Source organism: Neoarius graeffei, chromosome 20 (assembly GCF_027579695.1).
Source record: "Neoarius graeffei isolate fNeoGra1 chromosome 20, fNeoGra1.pri, whole genome shotgun sequence".
In the NCBI taxonomy this organism is placed as follows: Eukaryota; Metazoa; Chordata; class Actinopteri; order Siluriformes; family Ariidae; genus Neoarius; species Neoarius graeffei.
In genome coordinates, this window is record NC_083588.1 from 49,024,824 (window position 1) to 49,047,363 (window position 22,540).

General features: G+C 39.8%; 1 protein-coding gene across 1 annotated transcript in view; it reads right to left on the bottom strand.

Moving 5' to 3' along the window:
* The window catches only part of itgb3a (integrin beta 3a), a 62,723-nt gene extending 40,698 nt beyond the window's left edge, over positions 1 to 22,025 (bottom strand). Inside the window, exons 1-5 of the mRNA XM_060901895.1 lie at positions 21,751 to 22,025; positions 21,106 to 21,191; positions 16,445 to 16,649; positions 1,271 to 1,523; positions 904 to 1,066 (exon numbers count right to left, since the gene is read on the bottom strand). Of these exons, the coding sequence (XP_060757878.1) occupies positions 904 to 1,066; positions 1,271 to 1,523; positions 16,445 to 16,649; positions 21,106 to 21,191; positions 21,751 to 21,817 (774 nt within the window). The 5' untranslated portion in view covers positions 21,818 to 22,025. The remainder of the gene's footprint in view (positions 1 to 903; positions 1,067 to 1,270; positions 1,524 to 16,444; positions 16,650 to 21,105; positions 21,192 to 21,750) is intronic.
* Positions 22,026 to 22,540: the final 515 nt, after the last annotated feature.

Below are 22,540 nucleotides of genomic sequence, written 5' to 3' on the forward strand. Positions count from 1 at the left end.
ATGCATCTTTCTCTTTCAAAATTCTCTCAGAATCTTCCATATTTAATGGAGCAAACCTGGCAGCCATGTTTGTTTACAAATTGTCACAGTCACTCACTAGCACGGAAGTTTTACGTTTCCGATGTGTGACGTCATGCTGTTTTGACAGCCATGAAATATTGTAAACCATATTCAACACTCATTCTCCATTGGATAGAGTGATGTAATACATGTAGGATAAGCGATATGCTAACAATATTGCATGCTATTAAACCAAATCAATGAAACCTACTAGAAGGGAATAGAACACGTTTTTTATTTCATGGAAAAAGTGTCCTGTAATTCCAATAATTGTCTATCTCATCTCATTATCTCTAGCCGCTTTATCCTGTTCTACAGGGTCGCAAGCAAGCTGGAGCCTATCCCAGCTGACTATGGGCGAAAGGCGGGGTTCACCCTGGACAAGTCGCCAGGTCATCACAGGGCTGACACATAGACACAGGCAACCATTCACACTCACATTCACACCTACGGTCAATTTAGAGTCACCAGTTAACCTAACCTGCATGTCTTTGGACTGTGGGGGAAACCAGAGCACCCGGAGGAAACCCACGCGGACACGGGGAGAACATGCAAACTCCGCACGGAAAGGCCCTCGCCAGTTACGGGGCTCGAACGCGGACCTTCTTGCTGTGAGGTGACAGCACTAACCACTACACCACCATGCCGCCCATAATTGTCTATATTACATGCTATTATTTAAATTATACTAGTTATAAACACACATTCCTTAACCAGCCTCTCAAATGATAATATATTGGAACAAGTATAAACTTGTGATTTGAATTCCAACCAAAAAATCTCAGAGCTTCAGTTGAAGCAAATTAATCATCATTAAAGTCTTTAATCAAAAGTGTGTGTTACCTTGCAGACCACAGCCTGCATGATGGCATCAAATCCTCCTTCTGGCAAGTCTCTATTCCGTGATACTTGCTGTTTTTTTACTTCCTCTGTGAACCGATTCACCTGCTCTGTCAGTGACAGGACATTCTTATAACCGAACTGCGGTGAGCAGATACTGGAAATGCTGAAACACCCACAATGCAAAAGAGGTCATGTACAGAAAAAAGCGACAGACACAATAATTATATACTAAAGCTGTAGCTTTCCATAAGCAGCATTTATATTACTATAGTACAAATCTTTGATTTTAGAGATTTCCTTGATTTAGGAATGTTGAAATGAATCCATTTGCATCTAACATATATGAAAATTTTTGATACAATCTCACCCAATGCAGGGGTTGCTTATGGCCTCATCTGGAAACATATACATGTATGGGGAGAGTGTTTTGTCCACAAATGCCCCGAACCCCATGCGCAGTTTACTGGTGGTACTACCCATAGCTTTAGCCAGGCCATCGCCAAGGGAGCGGAGGTTGGCTAAGTCATCGTTCATAGAAAAGGATAAATCCATTAGGTAGTAGAGGTCGACAGGATAATCAGCTGCCTGCCGAATGGTCACTGTAAAACGCTTCGGGTCATCTGATGACAACAGAGAGAAGGCGATAGAGAGGGAATATACAGTAACTGTTAACCTGGCTAGATCAGGGTTTTTCATTTCTTATATTCTCATCTCATTTTCTGCTAATTAGGGCCCTTTTATTGTAAAAAAAATATTTCATAATATAAACATTAAACACATAAGGAAAATATGTACCATTAAATTTACTTACAGAAGCGATGAGAGCTTTTTTTTTAAAATTCCTAACCTTTCTTCCCATCAAACCTAAATTATTACCTCCGCCAAGGAGGTTATGTTTTCGGTAACATTGGTTTGTTTGTTTGTTGGTTTGTCTGTTAGCAACATTACGGAAAAAGTAATGAACAGATTGCTCTGAAATTTTTTCCAGAGGTGTGACTGGGCACAAGTAACACAAGGCTGCCAACTTTTTTTTGGGTGGGGGGGTGGGGGGTCGACGGCAAAATTTTTCCGCACACCACGCAGTAAGTGGGAATTTTGTATTCAGTTTGATATGCACTTGTCCCCCTGCATTCTGGTGTTTTGTTTGAGGATCGTCCAGCTGGAGATGGACAATGGGGGGGTGGGGGGTGAGATTTTGGATTTAGTAGATGTTCCTGCATTCTGGTGGATTTTTGGAGTGGCCTGCTGTACCATACCTACATTCTTACAAGGCAAGGCAAGGCAAGGCAAGGCAAGTTTATTTATATAGCACATTTCATACACAGTGTCAGTTCAATGTTTCTTTTTCTCTCCTCCTGTGTAAAGTCCACAAGCGGAGGCCATCTGATCTGCTTTAATATCAACAGATCTTCATTTAAGGTACGTGAATCTTTTCATCATGGCACACCTTCAGCCTGTTCAGTGTGCTGAGTGCAGGATGTTTAGTCATTCTTCCTCCGTCACTAGCGATAGCTCTATTAGCTTTACTTGTGATAAGTGCAGATTAGTTAGCTCTCTGACGGAGAAGATTTCAGTGCTAGAAGCGCGTGTCCAGGCTTTAGAGCAGGTTAGTGAGCGTGAGAACAGTGTAGTTTCTGTTAGGGAAAGTCTGGACGCCCTAGGTGCAGTTAGCAATCCCCCAACTCCGGCATTAGAGCCCTTACAGCGGGGCGAATGGGTGACGGCTCGGCGGCATAAGCGTAGAGCCAAAGCTACCGCAGAGGCTCGCCCACGGGAGCACCACTCCTCTCCGCGTCACGTGTCGAACAGGTTTGCTCTCCTTAGTGATGCACCCACTGAGAAACCTGAAAGAGCTCTGGTTATAGGGGACTCTATCATACGGCACGTGAAATTAGCTCAGCCTTTAGGGGCACCAGCAGCTTTAGTCAGGTGTATACCGGGAGCCAGGGCGCCGGACATAGCAGGTAATCTTAGGGTCCTAGGCAAGCATAGGTTCTCAAAGATAGTTATCCATGCAGGAGCTAATGATATACGCCTTCGTCAGTCTGAGGTTACTAAGAGTAACTTTGTAGAGGTGTTTAAATTAGCGAAGGCGATGTCCGATGCTGTAGTATGCTCTGGCCCCATCCCAATGCGGCGTGGCGATGTAGCTTACAGCAGGTTATGATCGCTGAACTGCTGGCTGTCCAGGTGGTGCTCTGAAAACAGTGTGGGCTTTATAGATAATTGGGCTAATTTTGAGGGCACTGCTGGCCTGTTAGGGCGGGACGGTATCCATCCCACTCGGGAAGGTGCTGCTCTCATTTCCTGCAGCATAGGTCATAGTCTCAGGACAGGCCTAGTTAATTCCTGACAATCCAGAGCCAAGGCCAGGGAGCAGACGAACAGGCTAAACCGACTGTCTGCTAGCTGCACAGAGTCGTCACTCAGGGCCCACTACATCGAGACTGTGTCTGTTCCCCGAGCTCAACAAAAAGGTAGAAATTTTCAGAGAGTTTGTTCCAGTAACCTAATCAATATAAAATTAGATCAGACTGACTGTACAGCTGCTGCCAGCACCTTTGATCTAAAGGTGGGGCTATTAAATATTAGATCTCTTACATCTAAAGCGCTAATGGTTAATGAACTCATTACTGATCAGGAGTTTAATGTACTGTGTTTAACAGAAACATGGATTAAGCCAAATGAATATATAGCATTAAATGAAGCGAGTCCTCCTGGATACAGTTATATACACCAGCCTCGTCTAACTGGCAGAGGAGGAGGCGTCGCGGTTATTTATAACGATTATCTAGGTGTAACACACAAACCTGGTTATAAATTTAATACATTTGAAGTTCTTCATACTCATATAATGTATGTAGCCTCGAAAAATAAGTCTACCCAGTTAATTCCATTGCTTATTATTTACAGGCCCCCGGGGCCATATTCTGAGTTTCTTTCTGAATTTGCAGATTTTATCTCAGATTTGGTTATTTCCTTAGACAAAGCTTTAGTTGTCGGAGATTTTAATATTCACTTTGATAACCCAGAAGACCCTTTAAAAACAGCGTTTGTGTCCATCTTAGATTCAGTCGGGATTAAGCAGAATGTCATAGGACCGACCCATAATGGTGGTCACACCCTTGATCTAATACTAACATTGAGATTAAACGTAGACAATATAGTCATACTTCCACAGTCTGAAGTTATCTCAGATCACTGTCTCATCTCATTCAAAATATGTCTGAGTAATAATATATGCACCTCACCACGCTACTGTATTAAACGTACTTTCACGTCAACTACTGCACAGAGCTTTATAAATGATCTCCCAGAGCTGTCAACTTTGATTGGGTCACTGTCAGCCCCTGCAGAACTCGATCAGGCAACTGAATGCTTAGAGTCAACATTCCACCATACTTTAGATAATGTAGCTCCTCTAAAAAGGAAAATGGTCAGAGACAAAAAATTAGCACCCTGGTATAATGATGACACTCGCACTTTAAAACAGACCACTCGAAAATTGGAACGTAAATGGTGTCAAACAAAATTGGTAGTGTTCAAATTGGCGTGGAAGGAGAGCTTCCTGAAGTATAGAAAAGCTCTTAGTGCTGCGAGATCAACATATCTCTCCTCCCTAATAGAAGATAACAAAAATAATCCTAGATTCCTATTTAATACTGTAGCAAAATTAACCAGGAATAAGTCCACTATAGACAGATGCACACCTGCAGTATGTAGTAGCAACGACTTCATGAATTTTTTTAATGACAAAATTGAGAATATCCGACAAAAAATTCAAACTACTAATTTAAGGTTAGACAATGAAAGTGACCTTGTAGTTAACAATATAACTGTATCAGATCATCAGTTAGAATGTTTTACTCCCCTAAAAGAAACTGAATTACTTTCATTAATCTCTACATCAAAAGCCTCAACTTGCGTACTAGATCCCTTACCTACACGTCTATTCAAACAGATAATGCCTGGAGTAATCGAACCGCTTCTAAAAATAATAAATTCTTCTCTTATGATTGGCTATGTACCCAAATCCTTTAAACTAGCAGTTATCAAACCCCTGATTAAAAAACCTGACCTTGATCCCTGTCAGCTGTCCAATTATCGGCCAATATCAAACCTCCCCTTTATCTCCAAGATCCATGAAAAAGCTGTGGCACAGCAGTTATGCTCATATTTACATAGGAATAACATCCATGAAATGTATCAGTCAGGATTTAGACCTCATCATAGCACAGAGACAGCACTGGTTAAAGTAGTAAACGACCTACTGTTGGCGTCTGATCAGGGCTGTGTCTCGCTACTTGTGTTGCTTGACCTTAGTGCAGCATTTGATACCATTGATCATTCCATTCTTCTGGATAGACTAGAAAATGTTGTGGGAGTTAAGGGAATGGCCCTCTCCTGGCTCAGGTCTTATCTAACGGATCGTTATCAGTATGTTGATATAAATGGTGATATTTCTAGACGTACCGAGGTAAAGTTTGGTGTTCCACAAGGTTCTGTCTTGGGTCCACTGCTTTTTTCTCTATATATGTTACCTCTGGGCGATATTATTCGTAAACATTGTATTAGTTTCCACTGTTATGCTGATGACACACAGTTGTATGTCTCTGCAAAACCTGATGAGAGACACCAGCTTAATAAAATTGAGGAATGTGTTAAGGACATTAGACACTGGATGCTTATAAATTTCCTTCTGCTTAACTCTGACAAGACTGAAGTACTTGTGCTAGGACCACATACAGCTAGAAGTAAGTTTTCTGATTACACAGTAACTCTGGATGGCCTTTCTGTTTCTTCACGTGCAGCAGTAAAAGACCTCGGAGTGATTATTGACCCCAGTCTTTCATTCGAAACTCACATTGATAACATCACCCGGATAGCTTTCTTTCATCTCAGAAATATTGCAAAGATAAGAAATTTAATGTCATTGCATGATGCAGAAAAACTAGTCCATGCTTTCGTTACCTCCAGGTTGGATTATTGTAATGCCTTACTGTCTGGATGTTCCAATAAGTGCATAAACAAGCTCCAGTTAGTTCAAAATGCCGCAGCAAGAGTCCTTACTAGAACTAGAAAATATGACCACATCACGCCTGTCTTATCCACACTGCATTGGCTCCCAATCAAATTTCGTATTGATTATAAAATACTACTATTGACCTTTAAAGCACTGAATGGTCTCGCACCACAGTACCTGAGTGAACTTCTGCTCCTCTATGACCCGCCACGCCTACTTAGATCAAAAGGTGCAGGCTATCTGCTGGTACCTCGTATAGTGAAGGCTACATCAGGGGGCAGAGCCTTTTCTTACAAAGCCCCACTGTTATGGAACAGCCTTCCAAGTAATGTTCGGGAATCAGACACAGTCTCAGCATTTAAGTCTAGGCTAAAAACATATCTGTTTAGTCAAGCCTTTTGTTAATGGTGTTTGAGGTAAAGGAGTAGATCTGGAGGGTCCTCAGACATAGAGTGTTTTGGTAAACTGGGATGTATGGATGCTGTCAGTCCCCACTCGCTTGCTCACTCGAGTTTGTTGACGGTGTAGTGGCTGGCTGCTTTATGTCCCGGGGCTCCCTCATGCCTGTGTTACCTTCTGGCTCTCTCCTTTTAGTTATGCTGTCATAGTTAGTTGCCGGAGTCCCTGCTTGTACTCGGTGCAATATGTATACTGTTTCTACTTATTCAGGTGACATTGGGCATACCTAACCACCTGTGTTTTCTTTCTCTCCCCCCCCCCACTCCAAATCTGTCCCTCTGAGTTACATGGAGTCAACAGGAAATCTTTTGGTGGAGACGGTGGGGACCTCGACTGGCTATCGTAGCCTGCAGGGAATCGGCCGTCAGACATTCTGTCGCATGTCCCAGACCCGGTGAAATGTAACTGAATTGTCTTGGCCAGGCCTAAGGGTCCCATCTGCATCTCATCATTGCTGAGGAGTGTGCTCCCATCACCCAATCAAGCATCCAGCCAGAGCAGGTCATGATATATTTTTTTTACCATATTAACATGCCATTGTGTGTCATGCCTGATGTAAAGACTCTCGTCTCTGCGAGCCTACCACACAGATTTAATACTTGTCATTTTTAGGGCATACCTAACAACATGTTTTCTTTCTCCCCCCCCCCCCCCCCAATCTGTCCCTCTGAGTTACATGTTGATCCTGGGATTGAGATGCTGGCCTCTTCTGCCCCTCGGACCTGCTTGATCCATCCTGGTGCCCTGTGTCTGGTCGGAGTTTTATCGCCCCACTCCTGTGAAGGACGGCCCCATGAGGACAGTTGAGGGTTATACCTGTTAAAACTGTTAATATTATAGTCAGGCTGTCTGTTGTTGCCCAAATGAGGATGGGTTCCCTTTTGAGTCTGGTTCCTCTCGAGGTTTCTTCCTCATGTCGTCTGAGGGAGTTTTTCCTTGCCACCGTCGCCACAGGCTTGCTCATTGGGGATAGATTAGGGATAAAATTAGCTCATGTTTTAAGTCGTTCAAATTCTGTAAAGCTGCTTTGCGACAATGTTTATTGTTAAAAGCGCTGTACAAATAAACTTGATTTGATTTGACTTTACAGAAGTAAAAGCAAAACAGTAAACAATAGAAAATAAAATTACATAAAATAAATGGGGAAGAAAATTAATAAGAATTAAACAATAGTAGAAATAAAATAATAAAATGAGATAAAAGTTAAATAAAAAAAACAGCAGAATAAAATAGAATAAAAGTTAAGTAAAATTTAAAACATGGAGAGACTGTAAAAGTAAAGAGTTTAAAACATGTAGAGATGGCAATATTAATAATTTAGCAGAAAGCATCTGAAAACAGCTTGGTCTTTAGTCTAGATTTGAAGCTGCCAACAGCAGGAGCATTTTTGATGTCCTCTGGCAGTTGGTTCCATAGCTGTACTGCATAGTAGCTAAAAGCTGCTTCACCACACTTTGTTTTAACAACTGGTTTTAACAGTAAATTTTTCTGCTGCGATCTGGTAGATCTGATTGGGTTAGGCCGCTGCAACATATCAGAGAGGTAATTGGGCCCTGTACCATTTAGAGATTTGTACACCAGCAGCAATGCTTTAAAGTCAATTCTGTAGCTTACTGGAAGCCAGTGAAGGGACCTTAGAATTGGAGTAATGTGCTCTGTTCTTTTTGTTCGTGTGAAAACCCTAGCTGCTGCATTTTGAACCAGCTGAAGTCGTTTGACGGTTTTTTTTTGGCAGGCCTGTGAAAAGGCCATTGCAGTAGTCAACCCTACTAGAGATGAAGGCATGTATAAGTTTTTCCAGATCATTTTTTGACATAAGTCCTCTTAGTTTGGAAATGTTTTTTAGGTGATAAAATGCCGTTTTAGTGATTGCTTTCATGTGCCTGTCAAAGTTTAGCTCGCTGTCAATGAAAACACCAAGATTTTTAACCATTTCTTTTGTTTTAATCCCCTTTGTGTCAAGAATAGTGGTAATCCTGAGTCTTTCATCTTTTTTTCCAAATAGAATTACTTCTGTTTTATCTGTGTTCAGCTGAAGAAAATTTTGTGACATCCAGTTGTTGATTTGATCGATACACTGGTAGAGACATTCAAGGGGGGCATAATCATTAGGTGATAGAGCAAGATAAATTTGGGTATCATCTGCATAGCAGTGATATAAAATTGAATTGTTCTTGATAATTTGCCCAAGTGGGAGCATATAAAGGTTGAATAGTAATGGTCCAAGAATCGACCCCTGGGGGACACCACAGGTCAAGGACATTGACGCTGAGGTACAATTTCCCATGGTAACAAAGAAGCTTCTATCTTTTAAGTATGATTTTAACCAATTGATAACTTTACCAGTCAACCCAACCCAATGTTCAAGTCGATATAGCAGTATGTTGTGATCAACAGTATCAAAAGCTGCACTGAGGTCCAGTAATACCAGGACCGATGTTTTGCCTGCATCAGTATTAAGACGTATGTCATTTATAACTTTAATCAGCACTGTTTCAGTGCTATGATTGGCACGAAATCCTGATTGAAAGTTATCAAAACAGCTGTTTGATATCAAGAAGGCAGTTAATTGATTGAAGACAATTTTTTCAAGGATTTTCCCGATGAATGGTAGATTTGATATTGGCCTGTAGTTATTTAATACTGAAGCATCCAGATTAATCTTTTTAAGTAGGGGCTTTACAACGGCTTTTTTCAAGGACACAGGAACAATGCCAGTCTCTAGGGATGTATTTATGATTTGAAGCACATCTGTAATTATAAGATGTAGAACAGACTTAAAGAAGTTGGTGGGCAGAATGTCCAATTCAGATGTTGAGGAACTGAGATTTTGTACAGTTTTTTCAAGAGTCTCATAATCAATTAAACAAAATTCTGACATTGTGTTGAAGTTATCTGTTTGTGTCACTGGTGATTGCAGTTTTTCAATTATTTGCAACTGAGATATATTATGAGCAATATTATGTCATATTTTATCAATTTTACCTTTAAAGAAGGATGCAAACTCATTGCATTTATTAACTGAGAGAAGTTCAGGTGCTAATTGTGGTGGGGGATTTGTTAGCTTCTCTACTGTTGAAAATAGCACACGGGCATTGTTCATATTCCTGTTGATGATGTTGGAGAAGAAAGACTGTCTTGCTTTACGAATTTCATAATTATATTTACAAAGCATCTCTTTATGGATTTGACAATGGATGTGAAGTTTAGTTTTGTGCCATTTTCTTTCAGTCTTTCTACATTCTCTCTTTAACAGTTTAACAGCTGGGTATTGCTTCCATGGTGCTTTCTGCTTATCATTGACTCTTTTGATTTTGAATGAAGCAATATCATCCATAATTTGGGTCATATTTAAATGAAAAATTTCCAGTAAATCATCTACAGAGTCTGACATTTTGGTTGAGATCCGAGAGAGAGCTTGCTCAAAGAGAACACATGTGTTGTCATTTATGACTCTCCTACTCATAGTCATTGAGCTGTTCTGAATGTGAGGAGACATAGAAACATCAGAGAAAACACAAAAATGATCAGATAAGGCCAGGTCAACAACAGTAGTAGAAACAGTAAGACCCTTTGTGATGACGAGGTCAAGGGTATGACCACGAGAGTGGGTCGGCCCCTGTACATGTTGTACAAGGTTGAAGTTGTCAATAAGTGCAAGTAGTTCATTGGCATAGGTGTTTTCAGGATTATCTACATGCAAGTTAAAATCCCCAGATATAATAAGACAGTCAAACTCTAAGCAAATGACTGACAACAGTTCACCAAACTCTTCCAGAAAAACTTTGGCTGAATGTCTCGGAGGCCTGTAAATAGTTAATAATAAAATGTTAGGAGAGCATGTAACAAGTGCACATAAGTGTTCAAAGGATGCAAAATCACCAAGTGAGGATTGTTTACATTGAAAAGAGAATTTGAATATATTTGCGATCCCTCCACCTTTCCCCTGTCGGGTAACATTCATAAAATTAAAATTTGGGGGAGTTGCTTCAATAAGGGTGGTAGCACTATTTGCTTGATCCAGCCAAGTTTCAGTTAGAAGCAAAAAATCAAGATTATGTTTGCAGATAAGATCATTAATTAAAAATTACTTGTTTGAAAGTGATCTAACGTTCAGAAGAGCTAGCTTTACAGAAAGTCTAGAAGTAATATCCGCTTGGGCAATCTGATGTTGTTTTGAAACAGGAAGGAGACTAGACTGGTTTACCCCCTGAGTTAAATATGCTCTATGTTTTCTATTTCTTATCAACACAGGAATAGAGAATGGCATAGGCATACTGGGTCCCAGCTTGTTTTCAAAACTACACCCAATGCAGGGACCCCCAGCACATCATACTAGACTTTCTTTATGTTCCATTTTGTTTGAGATTGAGAGGATTGGAGATGTCATGTATCTTTTAGATGGTGAAAAAGATTGGTAGCCAGCTGAAAGTCCTGGGCGAACACAGTTCAGTCTGTTGGTTGATTTTTGATGAACTGGGTACACAGCTTGTTGCGACAGATTTGGGCTGGAAAAAGAGAGTGCAGCCATTGGCAGCAGTCTTTGCATACTATTTGGGAAATCCATGCAAGGGGGAGACGGAGATGGTACGATAAAATCAGAAGAGCAAGACTTTGGTGAGGCCTTTGTAAGTGTCTCCATGACTGTCTCTGTGGTGACTGTCTCACTGATTGTCTCTGTGATAGTTGCATGGGGTCGAGAAGTGGACGAAGCAACCTTGACATGGTTATCTTTAGTCAGGTCCTTAATCTGGATGGAATCGCATGATAAAATCTCATGCTCACATTCTCCGTGTGATTGTTGTTGTCCTTGGCAGTCTGCCCCAGATGGTTCTTGGCAGTCTGCTCCAGATGGCTGTGTGTCCTTGGTGAAGACTTGCATAGATGATTGTTTTGGCATTGCAGAGGAATTGTTTATATTTGTAACTAGGTCAGTCTGCGACATCTTATCAACTGTTCTCTTCAATGTTGACTGAGAGAAAATTGCAAGTCTATAATGATCTGCTAAAACTTTGGTCCCAATCCAGCTGAGTTCAGTGCTGTTTGGCTTGAAGAATTCTCTGTGATTCCAGAAAAGGTTAAAATTGTCTATAAAGTTCATACCAGATGAAAAACAAGTTTTTCCAAGCCAGGTGTTAAGACTGAAAAGTCGACTAAATGCAAAACTTCCCTTTGCAGGAAGTGGGCCACTGATAAAAGATTGTATTCCGGTCTTATAGAGATGAGAAAAGAGTTTTTTGAAGTCCTCTTGGACAAACAGCTGTTCTCTGAAAACATTTGCTCCCACATGCACAACAATACGTTTGATAGTTTTATGCTCGGACATGAGTTTCAAAATGCTGTCTTTGGTGTCAGAGATGGATGCATTTGGAAGGCAGCAAATAATCATTCCATGTCCTTTTAAATGTCTTACAGTGGAATCACCAAGAACAAGGGTTGTGGGATCAGGTGGTGTTATGAGCTGCTTTTTGCCTCTTCCCACAGCTCTTCGGTTGTGATGCAATTTCTTTTTACGATGTGTTTGTCCGCCTGAAAATTCCGCTTCCACATCCCTGAGGCATTCAAATTTGTTCTGAAGCCTTATGGGCTGTGGATTTTCCATAGGATTGTAAATCCTATTGTAATTTGTAGACCTAGCTCTATTTCTGATAGCATGGCTGTGGAGCATGGGTCGCATAGTATCAGAACAAGCTGGTGTTGAGGTAATAACTCTTCTGTTTTTATTTTCATCTGTACTCACATTTTGCCCTGTTAGATTGATGAATTCATCCACTCGATCTGCAATGTCATCGGCTTGTCGGGGTACATTCTCTGCATTCTCAGCCACTGTTTCTGTACTCCTTTCCTGAGATATTGCTCTTAATTCGTCAGTCTTTGGCAGAGCATCAATCTTTGATTCCAGGATAAAAATCCTCTGTTCTAGTTCTGTGCATTTTCTGCAGGATCTCCTGGATTTTTTGCCCCCTGGCATTTTGTTTTAAAAGCTAACTTATCTTATAAAGATGAAAAATAAAATGAAAAAATAGTGGAAATTAAATTAAAATTAAAAGCTTATAAAGATGAAAAATAAAATGAAAAAGTAGTGGAAATTACATGAGAAAGTAAAGTAAAATAAAGATCAAGCAGGAGCAAAGCAGGAGCAAAGCAAAGAAGCGTCTTACTCTCTTGAGTAGGAGGAGCAAGACTTGCCAGGCCTTCAGCTTGTGGCCAACAAAAGCACCAAGTTTTGGCTTAAAAGCCCCCACACTAGAAAACTACAGATGACTGCCAATGTTCCTGTAGCCCTATAGACCTGCTCTTCTGTCTGCCCTGTTTGTTGCTCTTCTGTCTGTTGTTCTGTCTGTCCTGTCTGCCTTTTCTGGCTTGGCTGGACTGTCAAAATAAAATATTCCACTTTTGTCCTGCCAGTGGTCTTACCCTTCAGGACATCTTACCTTTGAAAGAATTCAAATAGTCATGTTGGTTTAATAAATCTACGCAGTCACAACAACATGCCTTTTCCTGGAGGACAAGTTTCTTGTGTTTATTCTGAATCTTACCTGCTCTGAGTGGTAGGCAGGCCTACAGCAAAACGGTCAAGTTCTTTGATATTACAGGTGACCATGCTTTATTTACTTTAACTGAGCAATTACATACATCATAAATAATTAAAAATAAATACCCTGTAAATAAACAATAGGTATGGTGGCTAATGGCTCTTCTTGCATTTGTAATATTATCTCTTACTTGCTTTATTTTACAACATTTCCAGTATGGCTTCAAATAAAGTCATAAAGTATGATAACATACAGTAAACAAACTAAAAATGCGCCTTAATAAACGTCTGCTAAGGAGGTGCTCTCCCATGCTGCTTGTTGGGGAAGATAGAGGCTGTGGCACGGCAGTAGGCCTATAATGATTTATCATGCCTAGTACACAGCTCTTGATATGGCATTAAATATTCTCACAACACTTATAGGCTAAAACGATTCAGAAAATTTATATAAGTTCATAATTATGCCAGTAACGCCACACATTGGCGTGCATATGTACAAACCTGTCTGAGACACTCGTCTTCAACTCGGATACCTTCTTCTCCCTCCTCTTCCTCTAAATTGACGGTAGGCAATTATCCAACTTCCGGCGAGTGCAGCATCATTAGATGCGCCACCTACCATAGGGGAGTGTGTACAGAAGGGAACACCTCTCTGCCTGTTTAGCCATGTGTAAGGCATAATTGATCGATCGCAAGTGGTTGGCGCGACGCAATAGGTAGCCTAGATCAGATAGATAAACTAGATTTTTTTCTAGCATGAGAAATCGGAGGTATGGCGTGTGAGCGTGTGAAGACAGTCAAATGCGTGTGTCTCACGCTCATTGTGTGAGAGTTGGCAGCCCAGAGTAACAATCCATTAAATTTTGGCGGTGATCTGGATCACCTTCTGGATCCCGGATTTTTTTAAAGGATTCTTGGCGGAGGTCTGCACTCTCCGAGTGCTTTTCTAGTTTATAATGTTTTTAAAGATGAAACATACTATACAACCCCATTTCCAAAAAAGTTTGGAAGTTGTGTAAACCCTATATTTAATTAAAAACAAACAACATATCAAATGTTGATACTGAGAAATGTTTTTGCTTTCTGAAAGATATATGCTCATTTCAAATTTAATGCCAGTCATAAATTAAAAAAAAAAAAAAGTTGGGACAGGGGCAACAAAAGACTGGAAAAGTTGTGTAATGCCAAAAAAAACCCCAAAACTTATTAGGTTAATTGGCAACAGGTCAGGAATATAATTTTGTATAAAAGGAGCATCCCAGAAAGGCTGAGTCTCTCTGAAGTAAAGATGGGGAGGAGTTCACTGCTCTGTGAAAGACTGCAAATAGTGCAACAATTTAATAATAACTTTTCTCAATGTACAACTGCAAAGAATTTGGGGATCACATCATCTACGGGACATAATATCATTAAAAGATTCAGAGAGTCTGGAGAAATCTCTGTATGTAACAGACAAGGGCAGAAACCAATACTGGATGCCCGTTCATTAAAAACAGACATGATTCTGTAATGGAAATCGCTGCATGGGCTGAGGATCATTTCCAAAAACCACTGTTTGTGAACACAGTTCATTGCTGCATCCACAAATTCAAATTAAAACCAGATATAAACAATATCCAGAAACACTGCCACCTTCTCTGGGCCCGAGCTCTTTTATGATGGACTGAGGCAAAGTGGAAAACTGTCCTGTGGTCTGACCAATTTGAAATTTAAAATTCTTTTAGGAAAATCATGGACACCGGGTCCTCCAGGCTAAAGAGGAGAGGGACCATCCGGCTTGTTATCAGTGCACAGTTCAAAAGCCAGCATCTGTGATGGTATGAGGGTGCATTAGAGCACATGTCATGTGTAGCTTGCACATCTGGGAAGGCTTCATTAATGCTGAATTGTATATACTTATGTATTTTGGAGCAATCCACATGACATTTTTTAAGGGAAGGCCTTGCTTATTTTAGCAAGACAATGCCAAACCACATTCTGCACATATTACACATGCATGGCTGTGTAATAAAAGAGTCCAGGTGCTAAACTGGCCTGCCTGCAGTCCAGACCTGTCTCCTATTGAAAACATTTGGTGCATTATGAAATGACAAATACAACAAGAAGACAGAGTCATCTAGATCCCCCGCCCTATATACCAACTAAATACCAAGTTGCAAGATATTATTTGTCACATTTTTCAAGTTCTGCTGCACTAAACCAACCCTACCTCTTTACACTGACCTCAGCAGCTCATGGCATAAGCCCACCGGACCTTTGGTCCAGGTGAGGTAAAAATTAAAATTTCTCACATTTCTTAGTATCAAAAGGCACATATACATTACTTAATCAACACATATACCAACTTTCAAGACCATACCACTCATAGTTTTCAAGGTCTGCTCCAGAAACAAAACCTACCCCTAAGACTAACCTGAGAGACTAAGTCTGAAATTGTTTCCATGGAAACATGAAAAATTAAAATTTCTTAAATTTCTTAGTATGAAAAGGCACATCTACATCACCTTGTTAACATGTATACCAAGTTTCAAGTCTGTATCATGAATAGTTTTGGATATATGCTCTGGAAACAAACATTGCTCTTAGAAACTAAGTCAAAATCTATTTTTTAATGTAAAAATTTGAAAAATACTTTTTTTCAAAAATCCAAAACAGCAAAAGGCTTCAGTTCACATGTTGCTTAATATGCATACAAAGTTTCATGAAGATATCTTCAGTAGTTTTAAAAATATGGCCCAGAAACGAAAACGTGACCGGACAGACGGACGGACGGAATTAATTTCTATTTCCCCCACCAAACTTCATTTGGATGGGGGATAACAAAGGAGACCCCAAACTGTCCAGCAGTTTAAGTCTTATATCAGGCAAAAATAGTCCAACATTTCATGTTCAAATCTACAGCCATTGGTCTCCTCAGTTCCAAAACATTTACCGAGTGTTGTTAGAAGTAGATGTGATGCAACACATGTCCCAAACTTTTTTTAAATCTGTTGCTGGCATCAAATTCAAAGTGAGCATATATTTAAAAAAAAAAACAATACAATTTCTCAGTTTCAGCATTTGATATGTTGTCTTTGTACTATTTCCAATTAATTATAGGGTTTCCATGATTTACAAATCATCACATTCTGTTTTTATTTACAGTTTACACAGTATCCTAACATTTTTTGAAACATATTGTATTACATAAATAGTACTTATTGGTTTTATTAAAAAAAATTGTGATTAAATTAAAGCCAATATTAATTATGCTTTATACAGTTACTAAGGTTTAGATTAGGAATGGAATATCTTCCTGTAAAAAGCACATGAGTGACCGGTTAATTAGGTTTATAACAATAATGTAGATCATCACATCATTAAAAATTAATATTAAAATCTTGAACCCTCTAGCTATGTCACCCTAGCGGTCCATTAAGTACCAGAGATATAATATTCAAAGACAGCAATTATGCTGACTCAGCAAGGGTTAATATGTGCCTACTAATATCCAAGTAACTGCCTGTATTCAAATTGAGTCATACCTGGTCTCAAGATCAGTCGGATACGCTGTGGTTGAATCTGAGTGATGTCATCAGCTGAGCCCTGAGCACGGTCACTGAGGGGTCGGTTCTCTTCCACGACAATGCTACTGACTGGATACTCAATAAACTCTGCTTTACATCCAGACTGGAGCAAGATGGATTTTAGGTTACAACGGGAAACACTGGAGCTGCTGAGACCCATGTCCTGATATAAAGCCATGCACCCACACACACATGAATGTATAAACACTCATTAATGACATTCTTAAATGATCAGCACACAGTGGTGATAATACATGTCAAAATAAGTACTGAAATATGCTGGGACGTACTAAAAAGTGATGACAGGCCAAAAACAGTGCACCAAAAGCATTTATGATGTACACTCATGAAATGATAGTTGCTTTTCAAAATTCAGTGATGGATGGGTAATCCTTCAAGTGGTGCTTGAAAGTTTGTGAACCCTTTAGAATTTTCTACATTTCTGCATAAATATGACCTAAAACATCATCAGATTTTCACACAAGTCCTAAAAGTAGATAAAGAGAACCCAGTTAAACAAATGAAACAAAAATATTATACTAGATCATTTATTTATTGAGGAAAATTATCCAATATTACATATCTGTGAGTGGCAAAAGTATGTGAACCTCTAGGATTACCAGTTAATTTGAAGGTGAAATTAGAGTCAGGTGTTTTCAATGAATGGGATGACAATCAGGTGTGAGTGGGCACCCTGTTTTATTTAAAGAACAGGGATCTATCAAAGTCTGATCTTCACAACACATGTTTGTGGAAGTGTATCATGGTACGAACGAAGGAGATTTCTGAGGACCTCAGAAAAAGCGTTGTTGATGCTCATCAGGCTGGAAAAGGTTACAAAACCATCTTTAAAAAGTTTGGATTCCACCAATCCACAGTCAGATAAATGTGTACAAATGGAGGAAATTCAAGACCATTGTTACCACCAGGAGTGGTCGATCAACAAAGATCACTCTGAGAGCAAGGCGTGTAATAGTCAGCGAGGTCACAAAGGACCCCAGGGTAACTTCTAAGCAATTGAAGGCCTCTCTCACATTGGCTAATGTTAATGTTCATGAATCCACCATCAGGAGAACACTGAACAACAATGGTGTGCATGGCAGGGTTGCAAGGAGAAAGCCACTGCTCTCCAAAAAGAACATTGCTGCTCATCTGCAGTTTGCTAAAGATCACATGGACAAGCCAGAAGGCTATTGGAAAAATGTTTTGTGGATGGATGAGACCAAAATAGAACTTTTTGGTTTAAATGAGAAGCGTTATGTTTGGAGAAAGGAAAACACTGCATTCCAGCATAAGAACCTTATCCCATCTGTGAAACATGGTGGTGGTAGTATCATGGTTTGGGCCTGTTTTGCTGCATCTGGGCCAGGATGGCTTGGCATCATTGATGGAACAATGCATTCTGAATTATACCAGCAAATTCGAAAGGAAAATGTCAGGACATCTGTCCATGAACTGAATCTCAAGAGAAGGTGGGTCATGCAGCAAGACAATGACCCTAAGCACACAAGGCGTTCTACCAAAGAATGGTTAAAGAAGAATAAAGTTAATGTTTTGGAATGGCCAAGTCAAAGTCCTGACCTTAATCCAGTCGAAATCTTGTGGAAGGACCTGAGCAGTTAATGTGAGGAAACCCTCCAACATCCCAGAGTTGAAGCTGTTCTGCATGGAGGAATGGGCTAAAATTCCTCCAAGCCGGTGTGCAGGACTGATCAACAGTTACCACAAACGTTTAGTTGCAGTTATTGCTGCACAAGGGGGTCACACCAGATACTGAAAGCAAAGGTTCACATACTTTTGCCACTCACAGATATGTAATATTGGATCATTTTCCTCAATAAATAAATGATCAAGTATAATTTTTTGTCTCATTTGTTTAACTGGGTTCTCTTTATCTACTTTTAGGACTTGTGTGAAAATCTGATGATGTTTTAGGTCATATTTATGCAGAAATATAGAAAATTCTAAAGGGTTCACAAACTTTCAAGCACCACTGTAAATGTCTTCACTGATAGACAAGTGATGCCAACAGCATTGGGCATGTCAAAAATGATCCTGCATTGCCAGTATAATACCACTGATGGACATTTGATTGCTTACAAGAACATTACAGATATGAATTGTCCACACTCTTAAAACAAATGTGTTAAAACCGACACGTAGTGCTATTTTTTTCCTAAATGTAGGTGTTTGTCTAGTGGAAACACATTTATTATTCCTAACATAATTAGCGCATTATAATGTTTAGCACAGTAAATGCGTTAACATTACACATTCTATAATGTTGTATTCTTTTGGCTGGAAATACATTAGAACAAACTGGGGAAAAACAGAGGAGCTAAATGCAGTTCATTACAATGTATTCACCAATTCAGCAATCACTTGATAGCTGAGCAAACTTACAGTTTAGAAATCAAATTAAACATTAATTCCTGAAGGTTTGTACATTATAAATTTACATACAGTATTTTGCTTAATGTTAGCCAACCTTTCCTAGCATTATTTCATATCCTATGGCTCTCAAACATATCTAGCATTAGCTCTTTATGTGTTGTTGGAATCTTTTGGTGCTTTCGTGCAACAGTGTAGACAGGGCACAGTGTTTCTTTTTCGATGTTTCAGGCTAGCAATGACTATTAGGTTTCTGTTGGCTTTTGTGGCTTCTAGCTAACTCAGATCAACAACAGTTCATGAGATGTGGGATTTTTAATATGGTCTCCATGCAAAACCAGAGTGTCAGTGATGCAGTAGCTCACACAGCCATACCATAAGAAACCACACTCGTTTATAATTAGCTAAGTTGTTCTTCATGAGAATAATTAGAACAATTAGAGCTTCAAAATTAAACAATCAGAATAAATAAAACCATTGAGGAGTAGCGATTTTCCTGAAAGTTTGTTAATCGGCCTAATTAGCAACTTGTTAATGAGAAATCACAAAACCAGGGAGTAACTTTTGTGCAGACTGATTAGATCTTCCAAACAAAACAATCAGAATCAAAATCCACTACAAACTCAGGGAGGAGTAGCAATTTTTGTGAATTGTGGACCGACGGACGTCACGTGATGGTAATAGCTCATCGCCCTATGGCCGATGAGCTGATAAACATTAATGATAATCTGTACAGGAACTGAATTGAACTGAACAAGTACTGTTCCTGTTTAAGAATCTCAAAGAACAAAAGAGCACTGAACACTGTGGAAAAACGTGCAGTAATTTAGATGCAACACTAATGATGTCACAGATAATCTGCAATCTGACTGGACAATGATTTATCACATGTTCTCTTGGTCACTGGTGTAGCTGTGAAAAATTTTCTTCTATCAGACATTTTTAACACATATTTCTCACCTGCAAGCACTCAAACTTCCGTTTCACTGTCCCATGATTATTAATCAGAGCGGCATGGTGGTGTAGTGGTTAGCGCTGTCGCCTCACAGCAAGAAGGTTCTGGGTTTGAGCCCAGTGGCCAACAGGGGCCTTTCTGTGTGGAGTTTGCATGCTCTCCCTGTGTCTGCGTGGGTTTCCTCTGGGTGCTCCGGTTTCCCCCACAGTTCAAAGACATGCAGTTAGTTTAACATGTGGTGGCCATGGGCTGAAGTGCCCTTGAGCAAGGCACCTAACTCCCCGGGTGCTGTAGCATGGCTGCCCACTGCTCTGGGTATGTGTGTGTCCTCATTACTCGCATGCGTGTGTTCACTACTTCACATGGGTTAAATGCAGAGGATGAGTTTCACTGTGTTTAAGTGTGTATGTGGCAAATAAAAGCCTCTTCCTCTTCTTCTTCTTCTTAATCACACACACACACCTGTTCCTGATCACAGTCACACTATTTAAAAATTCTGTTCACAGTTCCTTTGTGAAGTAATGCTCAGTGTGATCCTTGCTTGATGTTACCAAGCCTTCAGAAGTTCATAGTGAGATTCAGGTTTTGACTTTGCCTTTTGTCTCTGCCTTTGATATCCTGTTTGTGTCTCGCCTGACCATTGCCTGATTTTGACTATGATTTTGATTCACGTTTTGGATTCATCTGCCTGTGTGTCTAATAAACTCTGTTCTGCTTTTATATCCATCTGTCTGTCACCTTCAGATCCGACAATATTTAACCCACCATGACAAAAAAGAGACACAATACCAATAACACAAAAGCATTTTCTCATCTCATCACATCATCTCTAGCCACTTTATCCTGTTCTACAGGGTCGCAGGCAAGCTGGAGCCTATCCCAGCTGACTACCGGCGAAAGGCGGGGTACACCCTGGACAAGTCGCCAGGTCATCACAGGGCTGACACATAGACACAGACAATCATTCACACTCACATTCACACCTACGGTCAATTTAGAGTCACCAGTTAACCTAACCTGCATGTCTTTGGACTGTGGGGGAAACCGGAGCGCCCGGAGGAAACCCACGCGGACAACATGCAAACTCCACACAGAAAGGCCCTCGCTGGCCGCTGGGCTCGAACCCAGGACCTTCTTGCTGTGAGGTGACAGTGCTAACCACTACACCACCGTGCCGCCCCACAAAAGCATTTTTTGAATTAAAATGACATTTTTGTGTTAGATTTTTTTCCTTTCACTAGTGTGTGCTGTAAGTTTGTAAGATTTTACTAACTTTCTGAGAACACCAAGCGCAGGATGGATGAATGGACAAACATTCTTTGCAGGTTCCAACACCTCTGGAAGTACATATGTTTGAGCCTGGGGATACATAAAGCACACATATAGAGAAAGTAAAAATTTCTGTCTTCTTTCTTGTTCTCCTTTTAGTCTCAAATTTATTGCTGTTGTTTCTTCAACCAGAGGGGATTATATTACTACACTCTTACATGCTAAATCTTGCCACAGACAAACACAGACATGTATTCATCAATCCTGAGATCATTGCCCGCAGGGATATTTGTGTGGTGTCTGTATGTTCTCGAAAACATGATTTATCCATTTCTTTCCATGTTACACAAGATCAATGTGCCGATTTAAGGAATAACACTGGCTTTGTAGACATAATAATATTAACATCACGTTATCTCAGTAAAATCTAGTTTTCTATTCATGAGCAAATATTTTATTAACATATCCATGTCAACACAAACAGATGGACTAATTTTATGTGAATGTATCTGGTAGTCAAAAAATTATAATGCTTCTTACATGTGAAAAAGCACCATGACACCTTGACGGTAGATAGTAACTTTATTTGCACTAGTCAATCTTTAAAAAAAAAAAAAAAGTCAAAGCAAAGACAACAAAGGAAACTCACCTGAAACTATACAAAGTGTTGTTAGAACAGCTACTACTGTCCAAATATGAGGCAAAAGCATCCCCATTTGAGAAATCAGAGATGTTGAAGTTGATGTCGCCTTGTTCACTTCCTCTCTTTCTGTGTGTGTGTGTGTGTGTGGGTAAAGGGTAATGAGCAGAAGGTACACTTTTTCCTCGTTCCTTAGGGCTCAAGCTCATGCATGACAGAATGGGTGGGTAAAACCACTGACTACCTCACCATGTACAAAAGTTTTTTTGTTTCATTTAAAGGGGTAGTTTGTAATTATCATGATTTACAAATGCACTGAAAACACTGATAAGTCCTTGCATCCACCCCCCCAGTTGGCTCCACCCTTGTGTTGAAACTACACATGCTTCATGAGTTTCCTTTTAGGGGAAAAGTGGCAAAGCTGAGCAGCTCTATTCCAGAAGAAACAACAAAGAAGTCTCCTGAGATGAAACAACAAGCCAGGTCTTTTGCGTGCTAATCTGGTGATTTAAAATTAATCTTGGCCATCTTTGAAAGTTCATGATTATTATGGGTCTAATAAACATTATAAATTTTACCAATTACATCTTAAATTAAATATTTATATAGACATTTATATATTTTTTTGTATTTGTGTGTATTCATTTGGGAGGAGGTCAGATCATTCATGGATTACTTAGTCCTTCTCATAAACATTCCATTATCCCTTAGAGACATCAGTGTTGGTTATTTATATTCAAGATAAATGATATCCCACTGACCACTCTGAAAATGAGTTTGTGATGTTTCGTTTGAATGT